The sequence below is a fragment of the Emydura macquarii genome, unplaced genomic scaffold (assembly GCF_026122565.2).
Source record: "Emydura macquarii macquarii isolate MOO-44397 ecotype Brisbane River unplaced genomic scaffold, CSIRO-AGI_Emac_v2 contig_1170, whole genome shotgun sequence".
Lineage (NCBI taxonomy): Eukaryota > Metazoa > Chordata > Testudines > Chelidae > Emydura > Emydura macquarii.
This window is the reverse complement of record NW_027131307.1, coordinates 1,242,528-1,263,501: the sequence shown is the minus strand read 5'-3', so window position 1 is coordinate 1,263,501 and position 20,974 is coordinate 1,242,528. Positions and strand designations below refer to the sequence as shown.

General features: G+C 44.3%; 1 protein-coding gene across 2 annotated transcripts in view; it reads left to right on the top strand.

Annotated features, from left to right (window-relative positions):
* UQCC1 (ubiquinol-cytochrome c reductase complex assembly factor 1) overlaps positions 1 to 20,305 on the top strand; it is a 143,039-nt gene extending 122,734 nt beyond the window's left edge. For both annotated transcript variants that reach the window (XM_067546870.1, XM_067546871.1), the window contains exons 8-10: positions 4,027 to 4,104; positions 6,031 to 6,144; positions 18,262 to 20,305. In XM_067546870.1, the coding sequence (XP_067402971.1) occupies positions 4,027 to 4,104; positions 6,031 to 6,144; positions 18,262 to 18,396 (327 nt within the window). In that variant the 3' untranslated portion in view covers positions 18,397 to 20,305. The remainder of the gene's footprint in view (positions 1 to 4,026; positions 4,105 to 6,030; positions 6,145 to 18,261) is intronic.
* The last annotated feature ends 669 nt before the right edge of the window (positions 20,306 to 20,974 follow it).

Below are 20,974 nucleotides of genomic sequence, written 5' to 3'. Positions count from 1 at the left end.
GAGCTCTCTATATCAATGTCAGGGAGCTCAGGGCAGTCCGCTTGGCCTGCAAGGTCTTCCTCAGGTTCCTGAAGGGCAGGATGGTTCAGATCCTCAAGCACAATACAGCGGCCATGTTCTATATGAACAGGCAGGGGGGAGCGTACTCCTCGGCTCTTTGCCAGGAGGCTACTCGACTTTGGGACTTTGCTGTGAGGCACGACTTCCACATCTCTGCTTCTCACCTCCCTGGGGTCAGGAACGACGAGGCGGACTGCCTCAGCAGTCTTACCCCGCCACGACTGGTCACTGCACCTGGAGGTGGTGACTTCAATTTTCCAGAAGTGGGGGGTTCCCCAACTGGACCTGTTCGCGTCGTCCTGGAACAGGAAATGCCCGAGGTTCTGCTCGCTCCAAGGTCGCAAGCCGGGCTCCCTCTCCGACGTGTTCCTTCTAGACTGGACGGGGACCTTCACGTACGCGTTTCCCCCCATCCCACTCCTACCCGAGGTCCTCTTGAAAATCAAGAGGGACAAAGCGGACATAATACTAATTGCGCCAGCTTGGCTGCGGCAGCACTGGTACAGCATGCTGCTTGACCTGTCCGTCGATCCGCTGATCCTGCTCCCAAGGCGCTACAACCTGCTCTCCCAGGACCAGGGTTGCCTGCTGCACCTGGACCTGGACTCCCTCCACCTGACAGCATGGAGACTCTGTGGCTGACGGAGGGAGAGAGAGCCTGCTCCATACAGGTCCAGCAGGTTCTGCTGGGCAGCAGAAAACCTTCCACTCAGGTAGTTCCACCAAGGTGTTCGCCCATATGGGCGATTTTGGAGTACCTGCTCCATCTGAAGCTCCAGGGACTAGCACTGGCCTCCCTGAAGGTGCACCTGGCGGCTATTTTGGCCTTCCACCAGCCAATGGAAGGACGATCCCTGTTCTCCCACCCCATGTCAGTCAGGTTCCTCAAGGGGGTGGAGAGGCTATACCCGCAGGTCTGAGACCCAGTGCCTCCCTGGGATTTGAACCTGATCCTTGCAATGTTGACAGGACCCCCCTTCGATCCCATGGCTACATGCCCGCTGCACATCCTCTCTTGGACGGTAGCCTTCCTGGTGGCCATTACATCGGCTAGGAGGGTCTCTGAAATAAGAGAATTGACCTCGGAGCCCCCCTACACGGTCTTCTATAAAGATAAGGTCCGACTGAGGCCCTACCTGAGGCGTTCCTGCCTAAGGTGGTGTCTCAGTTTCACTATAACCAGTATATCGTCCTCCCCGTGTTCTTTCCTAAACCACATGGTTCGGAGGAGGAGCGGAGATGGCACTCGCTGGACGTCAGACGAGCCTTGGCCTTCCACATCAAGCGGACCAGGCCGTTCTGGAGGTCAACGCAGCTGTTCGTGGCAGTGGCGGACCGGATGAAAGACTCACCTGTCTCCACCCAGCACATCTCCACCTGGATCACCGCCTTTATTAAAACATGCTACGAGCAGGTGAAGGTTCCGCTTCCAGTATCTGTGACAGCACTCTCAACCAGAGCTCAGGCCTCATCCGTGGCCTTCCTGGAACGAATGCCCCTGCAGGACATCTGCAGAGCAGCGACCTGGTCGTCAGTCCACACCTTCACGTCCCACTATGCCATCGTGCAGCAAGCGAGAGAGGACGCGGGCTTCTCCAGGGCTGTCCTGATGAGAGCAGCTCACCGTTGATTCCTACCCACCTCTAAGGTATGGCTATTTAATCACCTGTATTGGAATGGATATGAGCAATCACTTGAAGAGAGAAAACAAGGTTACTTACCAGTAACTGTTGTTCTTCGAGTTGTGTTGCTCATATCCATTCCACACCCACCCTCCGTCCCCACTGTCGGAGTCGGCAGAAAGAAGGGACTGAGAACCCACGGGTTCGGCGGCGCCCTATGTACCACGGCATGAGCGCGACACTCCAGGGGGCGCCTGAGCCGACCCTACGGGGCTTGCTAAGGGAAAAAAGTTCCGGGAATCTGTGCACGGGGCGCACACACACCTATATTGGAATGGATATGAGCAACACATCTCAAAGAACAACAGTTACTAATAAGCAACCTTGTTTTTTGTAACCTGGCAATCTAGCTCTTCCTAGAACATTTAGGAAGCTCATAGCTCTGCTGACAGGGCTCAATCCTGCAAGCTGCTGAGCAGCTATACCCAAACTAGCAATTATATAGGAATCTGCTTAAATTTAGCCTGTGGGTAGACCCAGTGACTTCTCACCTACTTAAAATTAAGCACATTCTTAAGTGCTTTGCTTGGTCACTCCAGAGTTCTTAGCACCTTGTAGATTCGAGCCCATATATGTTAGCTGTAGTTTGATTGCACAATCTCAGACAGTAGCAAGGCCACTTCAGTCAGGCTGTACATCTATGAGGCAGAGAGAAAGCAAAAAAGGAGGATGAGAGAAACTGAATGACCAGATAACTTGCACCCAAGAGTTTTTAAAAATTGGCCAAGTAACTCTCTGAGCCATTAATGTTAATATTGAACCAAATACCAGAGGACTGAGGAAAAAAATCTAATGTTGTGGCAAAAATTTAAAAGGGTAAACAGGATGACCAAGGAAACCATAGGCTGGATAACCTGATATTTATCCAGGGCAATATCATAGAAAGGTTGACGTGGAAACACCCAGTATTAATGAAACAGTGGTAGCACAATTAATGCCAATCAGCGTGGCATTTGTCAAGCAAACAAATATTGTTTTTTGATGAGATTACAAGTTTGGTTGATAAAGGTAACTGTACTGACATGTAATATACATAGATTTATGTAAAATGTTTGATTTAGTGCCACATGACATTCTGATTTTTAAAAAAAATCTCATAAAATCAATGTAGCGCATATTAAATGGATAAAAACTCACTAACTGATTGATATAAAATAATAATTGTAGATGGTGAATCATCATCCAATGAGCGTGATTCTGGTGGGATCGTGTTTATGGCCTAATCCTTTCAATGTCTTTATCAATGATATAGAAGAAAATATAGAATCATTGCTGATGAAGTTTGCAGATGACCCAGAAATTGGTGTAATGGTAAATAATGACAAGTCAGTTCTATAGAACAATCTGGATAGTGTGGTAAACTGGATTTATTTGAATAATATATTCTAATACATCTTAATGCAAGGTCATGCAGAACAAAGAATGTAGGTCACAGTTACGGGATGAAGGACTGTAATTGGAAAAGCAATGACTGTAAAAGGGATTTATGGCTCAAGGTGAAAAATAAGCTGAACGTGAGTGAGCTCGCAGTGAGCTGCTGTGGCTAAGAGGACTAATGTGATTCTTCGAAAGGGAGATGATATCTGCAAATATGGCAATGAGTTGAAAAATTGGAAGGAGTTCAGAAAAGAATACAGGAATGGTTCAAGTTCTGCAACACCTGCCTTACTGGGAAAGACTTAGGAAGCATAATTTATTTATCTTATCCAAGACAAGGTTAGGTGGTGACTTGATCACAATATATAATTTACTGTATGGAAAAGATTTCCAAAAGCAGATGTCTGTATAATCTAGTAGACAGAGACATAAAATGCAATGGGTTTAAGTTAAAGCTAGACAAATTCAGACTAGAAATAAGGTGCACATTTTTAACAGGGTTATTAACCTTGGGAACAATTTATCTACCAATTGGGTGGCTTTTCCACCACTTGCAGTCCTTTATTGGATGTCTTTCTAAAAATATATGTCTAAAATATATGTCATCCAAAACATATAAGATGTATGCAATATTCACTGGGTGAAATTCTATGACTTGTGTTTCTGCAGGAAGTCAGACTAGATGCTGATAATCGCTTTAATACCTGTGAATCTACGGAAGCAACAATAACAGGCAGTTTGGGGCCAACCCCCAAGGATTGCGCTGCCCTTACCTCCCCCAATCCCGGACTGTGCTGCTTTCCCTCCCCTACCCACCCAAGCTCCCACAGACCGCACTGCTGTCACTGTTCCCATCTCTCAGGACCTGGGCAGATGATAATGATGATGATGATGTTATATTTTTCAGATTGATTCTGTTGCTCTAAAAGAAAGTATGAGACGCATGACCGAAAATTTCTATGCAGCTATATTTGGATATGATGAGGTAAGAGCATACAGTTGGCCCTGCCTACACACCGGACCAGACAAACAGGCCATCTAGTGCACTGTTTTCTCAGTGGTGCTGAAAACTAGGTGCTTCACAGGAGGGAATAAAACACCCACAGTACACATCATAGAGCAACGGGAACAAAATTCTTCCTGACTGTAGCTGTTGCAATCATAGAAGATTAGGGTTGGCAGGGACCTCAGGTCATCTAGTCCAACCCCCTGCTCAAAGCAGGACCAACGCCAATTAAATCATCCCAGCCGGGGCTTTGTCAAGCTGCGCCTTAAAAACCTGTAACGATGGAGATTCCACCACTTCCCTACATAACCCATTCCAGTGCTTCACCACCCTCCTAATGAAAAAGTTTTTCTTAATATCCAACCTAAACCTCCCCCACTGCAACTTGAGACCATTGCTCCTAGTTCTGTCATCTGCCACCACTGAGAACAGCCTAGCTCCATCCTCCCTGGAACCCTCTTTCCCGTAGTTGAAAGTCGCTATAAAATTCCCCCTCACTCTTCCTTTCTGCAGACTAAATAAGCCCAGTTCCCTCAGCATCTCCTCATAAGTCATGTGCCCCAGCCCCTAATCATTGGGAGGAATGTGAAACAAATGAGAGAGAGCTTCCCGGGCTGGGGATTCTCCTATCCTCTGAGCACATGTGGCAAATACAGATGGGTTATCAGTTTGTGCTTTGAAACCTGACTAATGAGAGCGTTTCTCGGAGAGGCAGCATGGTCTGCTGGCTGAGGCACACAACCGAGACCATATCTGCACTGCCACTTATGTTGACATAACTTACATCGCTCAGCGATGTGAATAAGCCACGCCTGAGTGACATAAGTTACACCAACCTAAGTGTCTGTGTGGACTGTGCTATGTTGGCAGCAGAGCTTCTCCCGCTGACATAGCTACCGCTCTTTGTGGGGGGTGGATTAATTAAATTGACGGGAAAGCTCTCTCACGTCAGCCTAGGACGGCTACATAAGAGAGCTTACAGTGACACAGTTGCACTGGGATGCATCAGGATCTTTCCTTTTATATATTTTTAAGTGTAGCAAGGAGATGTAAATGTTTTTGTCTGTCTGTCTCTTTTTTTTTTTTTAAACCCACCCTTACATTTTAAAAAAACCGCCAATTAAAGACAAATATTGGTCTTTAATGTTAAGGTAGTTCTTGCATAGTGCATGCATGATGGCAGCATCCAGCAGAGGACAGGTATTCAGATGTCGCAGGGATGGACAGCATGCAATCTAGACAGACAGCAGAGGTTATGAAGAACACAAACAAAAGTGCTACAGACTTGAATCCAATGAAGACATATGCCAAATGAAAATTAATTTAAAAATCCATATAGAACTAAATGTCATGAAATTACGCCATGCTTTTGCATCACAGGCTGAGGTGAACAGCAGTGCCTCGTCAGCCTTCTCTGCAACAGCTATGCTGTATCTCCCTTAGCTTCTATTCTTGCCAAACGTCATAGCAGCCCCCCCATTCTGGGCTGCAATGTTCTCTAGTCTCACAAGGCATAAGGCTTTATGATAGTGACCCCACAACAGAGAAAACTGCTTTAGCAGCCCTTACGCAGAATTTCTTCTCTGTGTTTTCTCCAGAATCAACTCACCCAGCTATTTCTTTTGGACTGTTGTGTGGAGCAGTCTTCTACAAGCCACAGGGAGAGGCAGATGTGTGGTGTATATTGCAGTATTTTTATAGCTGTGTGGGTCCCAACGACTGGAGTATAGACATATGTGAAAAAGAGACTGCAACTCCCTGAGTATGGGGCTGTAAGAGTTGTGTAATAAACTAAGAAGATCTAGTCAGATAGCAGGTAATTAAATCTCACCCAGGTTTTCTGGTTGGTGTTTACATTCTCTCTGTATACATTGTCCAATCCTTCTCTCTTACTCCCTGTTTTAGGGGATCTTGTCTGATGACCATGTACTGGCAGCGGCCCTTTGGAGAAACCTTTTCAACAAGCATTGTGAGGACCCCCGGCAGCTGGAACTGCTGGTGGAATACGTGCGCAAGCAGGTGGGCAGCACTCAGAGTGGAGCCTCTCTTACAGTTCTTAGGAAAGTGAACTTTGTGTTGCTTGCTTACCAAACAACACTGCACAGTGCTGATTACAGAATTGACTGAGATTGTCAAAGAATATAAAAAATCCTCTTCCAGTTTCCATTCCAGGTGACAATGTCTTAGTCCTTCCCTGTACTGGAGCTTGGTGCCTTGGGTCTCTCCCTAGAATGTTTGCTTTCTTATGCTGGCGCTGCTCACTGCTTCATATTTAAGGATGAGGTAGAGCTTTTCAGTTTAGTAGGAATTTTTAACCTTTAGTTTCTAAAACATTTATAAAAGTAGCAAAATAATGAAATTTGGGATGTAAACTTTGGCTGGTATTTCAGTTGTTCGTGGTGGTTTGATAAAAATGGATTGAGACTGAAAGAATAATAAGAGATCCAAAATCCCTTTTTGACATTTCTCACTGGATTGTCATATTTTTTGGACCCCTTTAACAAGAACTCTGAAATACTCTGGGCTTTACTCCATGTACAGCTGCTCATAATGAGAAAACAGCCTTTAAAACATTATTTTTACTTAAAAGCCATGATAATCTGTAAATTACAGGTTTCCACATTTCATCAGTTCATCACATGTGGCTTGTAAGTGTCCCACAATGGCTGGATTAAAGGCTGAAATGTATGTTTCACACTGGCAGGGTAGGGAACCGTAGGGACAGAAAGCACAGAAGGCCAAACTGCTGCTGCAGCTGCTCCTGCTGTCCCTAATTGCCAGATGGCCATGAAGCACTGCAGCATATTTTTGGATGTGGGTGACCATGTAGACTTCTTACAGAGATTCCCTTCCACTGGTATGGCAGGTTGTTCTTGCTATAGCTACTTTCAGTTTTAAATGGGGATAAAATGCTGCTGACACAAAGACCCTCCTGCAGCCCATCACAGCTTCTCACACCCTTCAGGAGGGTTGAGACCACCAGGAGCTGAGTAAACATTGCAGTTTCTCCCTCTGATTTCCAGGCAGGTCCATTTCCCCTCCATCCTTGATCCTTGGGATATCCCCAGTGAGGTGTATCACCCTGGTATAAACATTAGAGAACTAACAGAAAGAATCATTGTATTTAGTGACAGTTAAAGCTGCATCTAGACCCTGCCGTCCCTCACACCACCCAAACCTTAAAAGCATGGAAATAGGAAGCTGAGGGCAAATTCTCCTGCATTTCTTGACACCTTCACGTGATCTATAACACTGTCAGTAGCACCCTGCAACACTCCATAAGGCATTCACTTTCAGCTCCAAAAGATAAAGAAAAATGATATACAGCCCAATTTCATGAATTTGTCCTGTCCCACAAATCTTGACAGTGCCCTCATGCTGTCTGTGTCAACAGATCAGCAAATCTGACTGTCACACATGCCATGCCTTTGGACAGTTATTCTGCCTTTACAATGCTGAGTTAAATGTTCAGGTTTGCTTTAGAGTATATGTGAGCAGAGGAAGAAGGACAAGTGTTTAAGGAGACTCTAAAAAGCTATGGGAAGAGAGATCAAACCTGAACTGAAGCAGCACTCCTTCTACAGAGGAGCAGGGCTTTCTCTAGATGTGCTCAGTGAAGCATGAGTATGAGGGGAGAGCCCAGTTTATGGGTTACAGGGCGGAAGACACATGAGAGAGAAGGTGTCTAGTGAAATGGCAGACATAGATAGACACACCATGGAGTGGACAGCATGGAAAGGAACAGGGAGGGTATAAGGAAAGATAGGCTAGTGAAGTGGTCAGGATCAACAATTGGTACATGTAATGGGACCAAAGTGGAATGGAATCTACCAGCCACCCTAAAGCACACAATAGTCCAGTTGATGCTTAAGAAACCTTTCACTCAGGGCAAGGGACTTTGCACCAATTGCCCGGCGGGTCCAACATCCCATTTGTAAGCAAGGTAATTGAGAAACTTGGAAATGGCCTTCAGACAGATTCATTAAAAAGTGTTGAATACTGGTCCATGCTTGTGGATAACCTCCTCTTCTTCAGAGACAAGGCCATGCATCCGTTCTGACACTGCAGGATCTCTGCCCCATTTAATATAATTGATCATGAAACGCTGCTGTTCTGCCTTAGAGACTAAGTAGGGAGTAGTAAATTAAGAAGAAAATGAATTACTAAAGCACAGCCCTGTCTGCCTCTTCCAGTGCATGCAGGGAACTGGACTAAGTCTCATAGTCTACTACACCACAAGTTGCTAATCCTTTCACAGTGTATGAATCTGCATAAACACATGAGGACTGCCAATTACCACGGGGAAATGATCAGCAGATAATACCAGTGGTTGTCAACTCCTGGTGACGGCTAAAGACCAAAAGCCAGATTCTCAGCTGATGCAAATCAGCATAACTCCATTAAACTCAGTGGAGCTATGGTAATTTATCCCAGCTGAGGGTCTGACCCTGTGTGATATTGTTAGATCTAGCAGCTGCCTTTAATATTCTTTGGCCATGAGATAGTCATCGGCCAGTGGGAACAGGAGTGGAAGGGGCTACTCAAAGGCAGCATCTGCTGAGCATTCCCAGAGAGTGGTGTTGGGCAATTGCCCATCATATCTAAAGGTGGTTTGGTGTGTGTATGGGGCCAGATTAGTGAGAGGTCTTGGGTTGATCTATCTATCAGCACCCTTCACCCTAGTATCTGAGTGCTTCCTAGGGGCTAAAGCAAAAATATAATACATTTATGAACTAAGCTTAGGGCTGTGTCTTCACTGACGGCGGCAATTTCACCGCCCTCAAATCGACTTCTCTGGATTGACTGAGCGGTCAGTGAAGACCCGCTCAGTCGATCCAGAAATCGACATATTAAGACCACCTCCTCAAGTAATGTAGCAGTGTGTCGATGGGAACACTGTTCCCGTTGGCGCAGTGCAGTGAAGACGACATGCAGAAGAAAAGCAGAGATGTCGATGGGAGTTATGCAAGTTTTTTGCGTAGCTTGCATAACTCCAGTCAACTGCCGCCGAATCTCGGAGGTAAGTGAAGACAAACCCTCTGTTTCCTACTTCCTTCCCTCAAGGAAGCTTTATGGGGGAGATTTTCAAAGGTACAAGTGAGAGTTATACACCAGATTCCCATTGACTTCCTAGCTGCCCTTTGAGCTTTTGAGAATCTATCTTTGCGTCATCTGATCCAGCCAACATCGTTAAGCACATTATCCAGTGTCTGACTGCTATGGAGTAGGGATGAACGCTATCTGGCTGAAGATCAAAACAGATAAGACTGAAGTGATTATGGTAGATTGGGGGAAGCTGCAAACAAGGAGCAGCAGACGGGAGTTTTGGAGGGAGCTTGGAGATGGAAGGACTTGATTGGTGCATTTGGTCTGTCGGTTGGTCTCTGTGTAGGGGTTATGTAGCTGGACCATTGGCCTTGAATAAGCAGCTGAGACCAATTTTTTTGTTAGTGCCTTGTAAGGGCTGTGTGGCTCTGACTCTTGGAGCTTTGATCAGCCTCACTGTTTGAGTCTCTGAGTGGTTAATTGCTCTGAGTGGTTGTTGGGGTGGAGTTAAACAGGGAGCCATAGGATAAAAAGTCAATTGCTTGGCAAATTTGTGAGCCACGAACAGAGGCAGCTAACAGGAGAGTTTCAGAGGGAGTTTGGGAAGGGAGTGTGAAAAGCTCTCCTTCTAAGAACAGGTCTGCACTCAGAAACATCATGGCCAGCGGTTCAACAGTGATTGTAACCTGCAATGGATGTGCCATCTTTTCTGCCTGAAGCCAGAAAGGACTTCCCATCTATGAAGTGCAAGTTGGTGGCTCTGCCAGAGGAGAAGATTCATGGATTGAAAGGGTGAATAGAGACTCTACTGAGAATCACAGAAGCTGAGGAGTTCCTGGACAACCAGGTTTTGGAAGCATCACTAATCCAGATTCAAGAAAGAAAAGAGCTGGCCGCTAAGGAATCGGAGAGAGGAGGCCTGGCAGTTTGTAACCACCAGAGGCAATATCAGCATCAAATATTACGTAGTCCTGCCTTATCTATCAATGTCAAATATTACGTAGTCCTGCCTTGAGTGCACAGGACTGGACCAGATGACCTCTCAAGGTCCCTTCTGGACCTACACTTCTATGATTCTATGGTGTTCTTCATGGCTAGAGGCAAAGAGGATATGGGCAGGGTGAGGCCACCACTAGGAAGAGGATCAATAAGAATTCCACACCACTACAAGTTTCCAATCAATACCAGTTCCTCAGTGTGGAAACAGTGGAAGATGTCTTTTCCAGTTGGAAGAACTAGTTGGTTGAAGGTAATGGAGAGATGTACATGACACACCTGTGGATGAATTCTCGCCCCAACCTGTAAGAAAATCAAGCTTGCGCACAAAGAGATCTTCAACTATTCAAGGAAGACAGGATGATCTTTGCTGGGGATTCTGTACTTAGAAGAATGGAAAGAATGTTCTGGAAGGAATAGGAGGACAACAGTATGTTGTGTTGTCTTCGTAGAACCGAGATACACTAATGACACTTCATAACAGACTACATCACAGATTATAGACAACATCATGGAACTTGGACGTGTGTTGAAGGAAATTAATGTCTTCTCGGAGATACTGCCTATGCCATGAGTGAAGAGAGACAGAAGGTAGAAGATTCTGAAAGTGAACCACTGGCTAGGAAAGTGGTGTAGGGTAGAATGTTTTGGTTTTGTGGAACATTGATCCATCTTTTACAGAGAGAGAAAGAGGGCTATATAGTTTGGAAGGTCTCCATCTCAGTAGAAGGAGAGGGAACCAATCTTTCTCAGGGACGGGCTCACTAGAGCAGTCAAGACTGCATTAAATCAATAATAAAAGGGTTGGGTGAAAAGAGAGAATAAGTTAGCACTCGTAGTGGAAAGTCATGATGTTGAGAAAAAAATTAATAAAAAATTGTTACACACCAATGTTAGGAGCCTGGGTGAAAAATAGAAGTTTTGGAGTTGTTGATTTATGAGCATACATTTGATCTAATTGGTATTACTGAAACCTGGCGGGATGAGTCACAAGATTGGAATGTTAAAATCAATGGTTGTAACCTATTTAGGAAGCATTGTGTGGACAAAAGGGAAGAGGGAATGGCACTCTGTCAAAAATGGCATTTCCTGTTTCCGAGTCACTGACTACTCAGAAAAAAAATTACCTTGAATGCTTATAGATCAATGTCCTAAAATGGTCCTAGTTGGATTCTACTACAGATCACCAAATCACACTTGGGAACAGGATGCCCAGTTCCTGAAGCACCCACCTGTAATGTGAGGGGGAGGAGGGAGAGAAGGAATCTATGCGATCACTGGGGATTTCCATAAGAATCTCATGCTGCCAGTACTAAAACATCCCTGGAATCTCTAAACATTAGAGATCACAATTTCCTAACTCAAAAGCATTGCATCCAATATGGGGGAATTCCGTAGTAGTCCTTGTTTTGACAGGTAAAGAGGAATTGATCACAGAACTAAAAACTAGTGGTAGCTTAGGTACCACTGATCATGATTTCATCACATTTGTTATGTGAAAACAATTAATTCCCAACCAGCAATCTACTTGGTGCTTTTAAAAGGGCCATTTTCACAAAGTTGAAAACAATTATGAATCAGATCAGTTGGGACAGAGAATATAAACAGAAAAACATGAATAATAATTGGGAATTTTGTTTACAAACATTTTACTAAGTGCCTAAAAGGCCACAATAAAGAATGAAGACTGCACTGATTAAAAATCCAGCTTGGTTAGAGTGGAGGTGAAGGCAGGTTTAAAAAATAATATATATATAACACATGGAAGAAGTAGGAAGTTGATAGTAATGAATATAAATCAGAAGCTGGGAATTGTAGAAAATTGATAAGAGAAGCAAAAGGACACAAGAAGAAATCTATGGCTAGCAGAGTTAAAGAAAATAAGGAGTTTTTAAAGTGTATTAGGAACAAAAAGAATCCTAACAATCGTACTGGTCTATTACTACATGGAAATGGTACAATTATCAATAATAATACAGAAAAGGCAAACGTGTTCAGTAAACATTTCTGTTCTGTATTTGGAAAAAAAATATGATGTTGTCATCATCATCTGATGATGAAACAGTTTCCATTCCAAAAGTAACTCAGGAGGATGTTAAACAGCATCCGCTAAATCAGCAAGTCTGAATAATGTAGAGTCATAGAATCTAAGGCCAGAGGGGACCACCGGATCATCCACCTGACTTCCTACACATCACAAGCCACCAACACCACTCAGAACCTGCACACTAAACCCAACAATCAAAATTAGACTAAGGTATTACAGCCCTTAGGAGACCAGACTATTGTGTGCCACAGGCAGAGAACAGGAGGGAGTGACCTGCACCAATGCCCAAGGCCTATGCAATGGCAGGGATTGATTAACTGAGATATACCCAGATGATTCTGGCAAGTGACCCGTACCCCATGCTGCAGAGGAAGTCGAAAAAACCCAACTTCACGGCCAATCCTTCCCGATCCCATATATGGCGATCACTTAGACCCTGAGCATGTGAGCAAGAACCAATCAGCCAGGGACGTGTGCAGGGATTTAGATGTGTCTGCTTTTGGAGGGGCACTTTAAACACCGGTCCCCGCACCCAGTGCTGCCAGGCCCCGCTGCTTCTCTCCCCCAAACATATTGTCCCGAGCTCCCTTCTGTGCATCACAGGCAGGCTCAAAACACTTAGTGGAGGCTGCAGGTGAGGAAGGCATGTGACTCATCTGGCTTCCCTGCACCCCCTGTGGGAGAGCTGTGCTACCAGCCTAGCTTCCCTGCTCTGGGTGCACGCTGCAGTGCCTTTCCCAGGCATGTCCCTTCAGCCATGCTCAGCCCAACTCCCACCCTGGCAGAAAGTGGGGAGCACGGACTCAGGGGAGGGAATTCCAGAGTGGTGGTCCAGGGCAGAAGCTGGGGTCAGAGGTGGAAATGATTATTGGGGGACCCGTGTCCCTGTTTGCTCCCCCTTGTGCACACCCCTGCAACCAGCCAGCCAAGCACCTGAGAAAGAATACTCGGTACCACCTCCAGCTGTAGCCATCCCTGGTAGTTTAGAGGAAGGAGGGAAAAAATGACCCAGAATATATGTCATAGAATCCTAGAAAATGAGGGGTTGGAAGGGACCTCAGGAGGTCATCTAGTCCAACCCCAACTAAATATGGTGGGGGTAAAAGCCCTTCCTGACTCTTGAAAGTGTCCTAAAGCATGCAATTTTAGGAACATAAGCATACCATCACGATCTCACACATGCATTTGTCCAGCTCACTCTTTAAACTAATTCAGTTGTTTGCCCTCACAACTCCTATTGGGAGGCTGTTCCATAACCTCACTTCTCTGATTGTTAAAAACCTTTTTCTAATTTCCATGCTGAATTTGTTCCTGACCAGTTCATATCCATTTGTTTGTGTGCCAGCATTGTCCTTGACCTTAAATAGTTCTTCACCCTCCCTGGTATTTACTCCCAAATGTATATATAGAGAGCAGTCATATACCCTCTCAGTCTTCATTATACATTGGGCTAAACAAGCCATGCTCTTCCAGTCTCCTCATATGAGATAGACCCTCCATTCCCCTGATTATCCTAGTAGCTCTTCTCTGCACCTGTTTGACTTTAAAATAGTCTTTCTTGAACATGGGTGACCAGAATTGTACCCAGTATTCCAAATGAGGTCTTATCAGTGTCTTGTGCAATGGCATTAATACTTGCCTGTCTTTAGTGGAAATGCCTCTCTGATACATTCTAGGATCTCATTTGCCTTTTTCACAGCTGCATTACATTGTGTGCTCATAGTCATTCTCTAATCAGCTTACACACACAGGTCTCTCTCCTCCTATGTCACTTCAGCTAATGAGCCCCTGTTTTACAGCAGAAGTTTTTATTACTAGATCTTTTGTTCATGACCTTGTACTTTGTACTATTACATTTCATCCCGTTTCTGTTACTCCAGTTGTCAAGGTCATCCAATTCTTCCTGTATAGTAATCTTCTCCTCTTCTGTATTGATAATGCCTCCCAACTTTGTATCATCAGCAAATTTTATTAGCACATTCCTAATTTTTGTGCCAAGGTCATTAATAAAAATATTAAATAAGATCAGTCCCAAGATCTATCTTTGAGGAACTCTGCTAGTAACCTCCCTCCAGTCCAGCCTTCTGCTCTTTAATCAGTTCCTTACCCACCTTACAAATCATGTACTAGTCCGCCATCTTCCCTAATTTTACTAATAATTTCCCATGTGGTACCATGTCAAATGCTTTACTGAAGTCCAAGTATACAAGATCAACTGCATGTCCCCTATCTAAAAAGTCAGTTATCTTCTCAAAGAAGGATATCAGGTTAATCTGGCACAATCTACCTTTGGTAAATGCATGTTGCATTTCCATTTACCATTTGCATACAAGAATTTTAAAAGAATTGGCTGAGGAGGTCATTGGATGATTAATGTTGATTTCCAATAAGTCTTAGAACACTGGGGACGTTCTAGAAGATTCGAAGAAAGCTTATGTTGTACCATTATTTAAAAGGGGTAATTATAGGCCTGTCAGCCTGAGATCAATCCCAGGCAAAATAATAGAATGGCTGATACAGGACTTAATTAATAAATAATTGAAGGAAAATAATATAATTAATGCCAATCAACATGGATTTATGGAAAATAGATCCTGTCAAACTACCTTGATATCTTTTTTTTTTATGAGGTTATGTTTGGTTGATAAAGATAATAGTATTGATGTAATATACTTAGATTTCTGAAAGACATTTGACTTGGTACCATTCAAAATGATGCTTAAAAAACTAGAACATTAGAAATTAACGTGACACACTAAAGCTATTAAAAACTGGCTAACTGACAGGTCTGAAAATGTCATTGTAAATGAATCATCAAGCAGATGTGTTTCTGTCAGAGATTGAGAGTTGGCCATATGCTCTTTAACCTGTTAATCAATGCCCGGGAAGAACATGTAAAATCATCACTGATAAAGTTTGCAGATAATGCCAAAGACTTGGGGAGTGGTAAATAATGAAAAGGACAAGTCACTGATACACAGTGAGCTGGATCACTTGATAAACTGGGCTCAAGCAAAAAATGTGCATTTTAATACAGCCAAATGTAACCTTATATGTCCAGGAACAAAGAATGTAGGCCATGCTTACAGAATGGGTAACTCTAACTTGAGAAGCTGTGACTCTGAAAAATACTTGGGTGAGAGTCATGGTGGTTAGTCAGCTGACCATGAATTCCTAGTACAGTGCTGTGGCCAAAAGAACTAATTTGATCATTGGCTGCATAAACAGGAATCTTGAGTAGGAGAAGGAAAGTGACATGACCTCTGTATTTGGCATGGGTGAGACTGCTACTGGCATCCTGTGTCCAGTTCTGGGGTCTACAGTTCAAAAAGGATGTTGATAAACTGGACAGGATTCAGAAAAGATCCATGAGAATGATTAAAGCAGTGGTTCTCAAACTGTGGGTAGGGACCCCGCTTTAATGGGGTCGCCAGGGCTGCCGTTCGACTTGTAGAGCCTGGGGCTGAAGCCGAAGCCTGAAGGCTTCAGTACTGGGCAGCAGAACTCAGGCTTAGGCTTCAGCTTCAGCCCTGCACAGCGGGGTGCAGGTTACAGCCCACTCCCCCCCCGCTCAGGGCTGAAGCCCTTTGGCTTTACTTCAGCCCCCCTGTCCAGGGCAGCAAGGCTTGGGCTTCAGCCCCCCTTCTCAGAGTTGTGTAGTATTTTTTGTTGTCAGAAGGGAGTCACGGGGCAATGAAGTTTGAGAACCACTGGATTAAAGGATTGGAAAATGTTTTATAGTAATAGGCTCAAATGAAATTAATGGGCATCTGGTTTAAAGCAAACAAAAGGAAGTATTTTTTTACACAACGCACAGGCAACCTTTGGAACTCCTTGCCAGAGGATAGTGTGAAGTCCAGGACTATAACAGAGGTTCAAAAAAGAACTACAGAAGTTCTTGGAGGATAGGTCCATCAATGGCTACTAGCCAGGATGGGCAGTGATGCAAAACCATGCTCTGAATGTCCCTAGCCTCTCTTTGCCAGAAGCTGGGAATGGGCAAGAGGGAATGAATGGATCACTTGATTCCCTCTGAAGCACCTGGCATTGGCCATTGTGGGAAGACAGGATATTGGGCTAGATGGACCATTGATCTGAGCCAGTGTGGCAGTTCCTATGTTCTTAACAAAGAGAAGGTTAGGGAGTGACTTGATCACAGTTTATAAGTACTTACATGGAGAATGAATATTTGACATTGAGCTCTTCAGTGCACCAGACAAAGGCATAGCAAGATCTAATGGCTGGAAATTGAAATTTGACAAATTCAGACAGGCAATAAGATGCAGTGTTTTAACAGTGACAGTAATTAACCATTGGAACAATTTATTGAGCGTTATGGTGGATTCTCCATCACTGTCTATTTTTAATCAAGATTGGATGTTTTTCTAAAATATCAGCTCTAGTTCAAACAGGAGTTAATTCAGGGCTGGTCTCTGGCCTGTGCTTTAAAGGAGGTCAGACTAGATGATCACAGTAGTCCCTTCTGGCTTTATAACCTATGAATCTATAAAATACAGCCAGGATTATCTCCACCCCTCTCACTGAGGCGTGTGTCTGCCATTTGTTACTAGGATTGCAGGCTGGAGGTGTTACTGGGTTCCCACTTTCCCAGCTGCTGTTAAGCAGTCACAGAGCTGCAGTGACCAACCAGCTTTTCGCAGTTGGGTCAAGCCAGGAGATTGCAACTATTGCTTTTGGATGTGGACACAGTTACGTGAACCCATTCCTTTGTCATCTCACAATGGCAATGTGCTCTGCATGGGTCTGCACCGTAAATGAGCTTGGAAATTGAAGCAGGTGCAGCCTGCATGGCTTAGGAAGTAGTGTATCTCCCAGAAAAACATGACACCAGCGCTCTCAGATCTTCACTGACTGCTGGGTGCAGAGTAAGGTGCCGTGTTTACCCCGAAAGCTCTAAATAGCCTGGGACCTGCCTACCCAAGGGCACCTCCCTCCTCATGTTGTACTGCCACAGCTGGCAGACAGGAGGTGCACCAAGCTGGAGCCCCCTTGATAGATAAGCAGAAGCTGCTGACAGGGCTTTCTCCCAGAGGTACCCTTCACTTCAGAGGGTACTTCCCCTTCTCCCCCTCCTTAGTCCAAAATGGCCCAGATGTGCCCAGGGCATGCTGCAAAGCCCGCCTTTTTACCCAGTCTTACACTGAAGACAGCCTTTTGCAGGGGTTGGGGGAGCGGTTTGGTTTTGCTCTTGTCACTGACTGGTGATTTCGGTTCGAGGAGAAGAGGAACTGTGGGTTCTTTAGCTTACATGAAGTTTGATCTTGTGGCTAAAGCTGGGACTCACAAAATGTAGGTTCAATTCCTGGCTCTGCCGCAGCCTGCCTGTGCAGGTTACTGTTCCCAGCACTTCCTTCCCCCCACCCATAGCTTGCCTTGGTTTTGCTTGTAAACCTCTTGGGACAGGAACTCTTCTACTATGTGTGCCCAGGGCAAAAGACAATGGAATCTTCAGGCACTGTTATGATATCAATAATAAGAGCAGCAATCATTTAAGATGGGTGGCAGAGGCACCTAGTAATTGGGACAGAGGTCTTTTTGTATAGGTATAAATGAAGAGTTTCACATATTTATTCATATTGGTCACCAGGACAGTCTCAGCCAGCTGTGGATTGAATCCTCTCCACTAGATTCTTCCAGCTGGAGGGACTGGTCCAATACACTGGTTGCAGGCCAAAGGTTCCTCAGCATACCGCCCTCTTCTTTGCCCCACTGTCAGGATTTTCAGAGAAGACAGTTTTATTTCAGGCATTAGAAGACCTTTTGTAGATTCAAACCTTCTGTAGTTCTCTATCTCCTAACCCCTTTGCGAAGCATTTTCAGCCATTTACCCCCCTTCTTTCTAGTCCTCTTCCTCCCAGTGCTACAAGATTCAAAACAGTGCCAACAATCTCACCTTCTACTTCCTTTCTTGAAAACACGCAGCTTCCATGAACACTTGGGGAGTTTGGAATTGTCCGAGGGAAATCTTCAAATCAACTTCATCTCTTCCAGTGAGTTCAAGTCAGAAATGTCCTTGTGTATTTCAGATGCAGTACCTGGATGCTATTAATGGAGAGGACCTGCTACTGACTGGTGAAGTGACTTGGCGCCCTCTTGTGGAAAGTGATGCCCAAAGCATCCTGAAGCCAACTTCCCCAACATATAATGATGAAGGACTCTGAGATTTTCATCAGTCAGTGAACAATGTGTTAAATCAGCTTGTGAAAAGTACCTAAAAGTGAGATTCTCTCATTCTGTGGGGTGCCTCAGCAGGGAAGTAATAAATATTTGCTATTGAAAGAATATATTTAAATAAATAGCCTTTTGTATTGATTTACATTTTAGTAAACCTGACAGCAATACTCTTTTGAATATTCTATCTATGGTTGAATGCTGCTAGTTCATTTGAGGAATACCTGGCTGTTGCAGATGTACAAAATTGACCCTGTAGATAGCTTCTGAGATACAGCTTCCATCTTTTGAAAATCAAATATCTTACTAAAAAGTGATAGGCACTTTCTCTGCTCTTCGTCTGGCAGAAGGGGGAGCTGCTGCACACACATACAATGACATTATTCTTTCTGCTCCATGAAAAGTTTCTAAGCACAAGACTGAGTTCTGCATGTTCTTGGTGTTGATATATCTCTATCCTGGCTTTGGGGACATAGTCTGTTTTTGCGTTAAAATGCTTGGGAAGTGGCTTAGAAAATCTTGAAGTGATTTTCCATTAAAGCCCTGTTTAGTGTCAGACCGGGCCCCTGGCACAGCTGCACAAGCAGAGGTAGGTGGGAGAGGAGGGGACCCAGAGCCAGAGAGGACCCTGTTCACAGCCCTGCTAACCTCCTTGGGTACTAGCCACCTAGAGAGGGAAGGGACAGGTGGTTAAAAGCCACTTCTGAGTTATTATTGTTTCAAAGTATCTGTATCTTCCTGATTTGCCCCTATTCTTTCTAGAGCTGTGCTGCAGGAGAGGAACATCTCCATGTTCTGTTCATGTTCTCTAGGGGATAAAACTGTGCTCCACCCACAAAGAAGAGGTTGAAGACCTTTTCTAGTTAACATTTTAAATAGCTAAGCAGATTACAGTTACCCCAACAGAATTATTAAATGAAAACCTGCACCAAATAAATCAACAGAAAGTAGGGTTTTATTGCACAGACTCAAGGTCGACATGGTGTTTCTCATTCAGTGACTGAAACTGGTTTTATTTCTCATGTCCAAAATCTTCATAGGAAACCAACTGACCAAGTAATAGAACTGCACTTGTTTTCTGTATTGCGTTAATGCCTTTGCTGAAAATGAGAGGAACAGTGCCCCATCGTGTCAGGATATAGTTCTAATAAACCCATCAACCAAAAATATAGACAGGTCATCTTTAATGTGTGATCATGCTAACACGCAACAAACGTTCTCATTTCTGGTGTAAGTCTGAATGTCTCCTGTAGCTACCCATGACTGTGGATATTCCTATTCCTAGTGCCATCTTCCCATGGCCATTGGCAGTTGTGCCAGTCATCATCTTTCCTGTCAGGAATAAATGGGATCCAGAACATGATCTCCCAAACACCGGCCAGTGCTTCTTAGCCCTCATTTAGGGAGCAACTTGTGTGTGTGTGTGTGTGTGTGTGTGTGTGTGTGTGTGTGTGTGTGTGTGTGTGTGTGTGTGTGTGTGTGTGTGTGTGTGTGTGTGTGTGTGTGTGTGTGTGTGTGTGTGTGTGTGTGTGTGTAAAGAAATTTTGTTAGTTTTTTTCCAAAGCAAACTTCCTCAGTTTAAGTTGTTATAAAATGAGTCATATAAAGAAACCTTATATGTGTGAGGTATATCCAACTTCTGTAAAAACATTACAAACCAAACAACTTTCTCTCAGTTTATTTAAGATGCTTTTGTTGCAAGCTGAGCTAAGGAGAGAAACCTCTTATGTGTGAAGTATTATGCAGTATGTGTGAGATAATAACGCCTTGTAATTCATTACAGCTGTGTTGTATTTACATAAAAGAAGGCTTAGCTGTGTAGGAATTTGCTGATTAATTTATTTTTAATGGGAGTGAAGTATACCAAGTACCAAAATAAACTTTACTGTGTGTATCTTACTGCTCCTGGAATAGATGGAAAAATTAATGGTAGATATTTTGGCTCAAAACTACCTACATTAATTCATAAACAAAATAGTTATTTAAACTTTAACCCTTTTCCTGCTATGTCACTTCAGTCTTGACTCATACCATAGTACCTGTTGTGTCACCCAGGCCACAGGACATAGGACTAAAGGCATGGCACCATCCATGCCATAGAACCTTGTGCACGCAGGAACAGGGCCACAGACCTTGCCATGCCACAGATACGCAAGGCCTGCAGGCCAGAGTTCATCCTGCCTTTCAAGCAGTGGGACTGTAGGTCTGGGATCACAGTCCTGATACTATGAATATGTGGAATCCACAGGAGCCTCACCTTAGCTTTTCCCACGTCATAGGAATGGGAAGTCTACAGAGACCATGGTGCCTCCCAGGCCACAGGTCTGGGATTGCCACAGATTCATTTGGGAGCATACACACATGTACCTTCCAAGGATATGGGAAGTGGAAGATCTGTGGCCATGACACATTCCCTGGTTCCAGAAAATGCCCCCGTATGTTCTAACATTGTAGAGGGAACCAGCAGTGAGGACGTATATGTGAGGAAAGGAGTGGTTGGCTTAGATTAGGCAGATACTCATTCAGATTACAAGCACTATCAGAGCTAAAGAGAATGCACAAGCACAG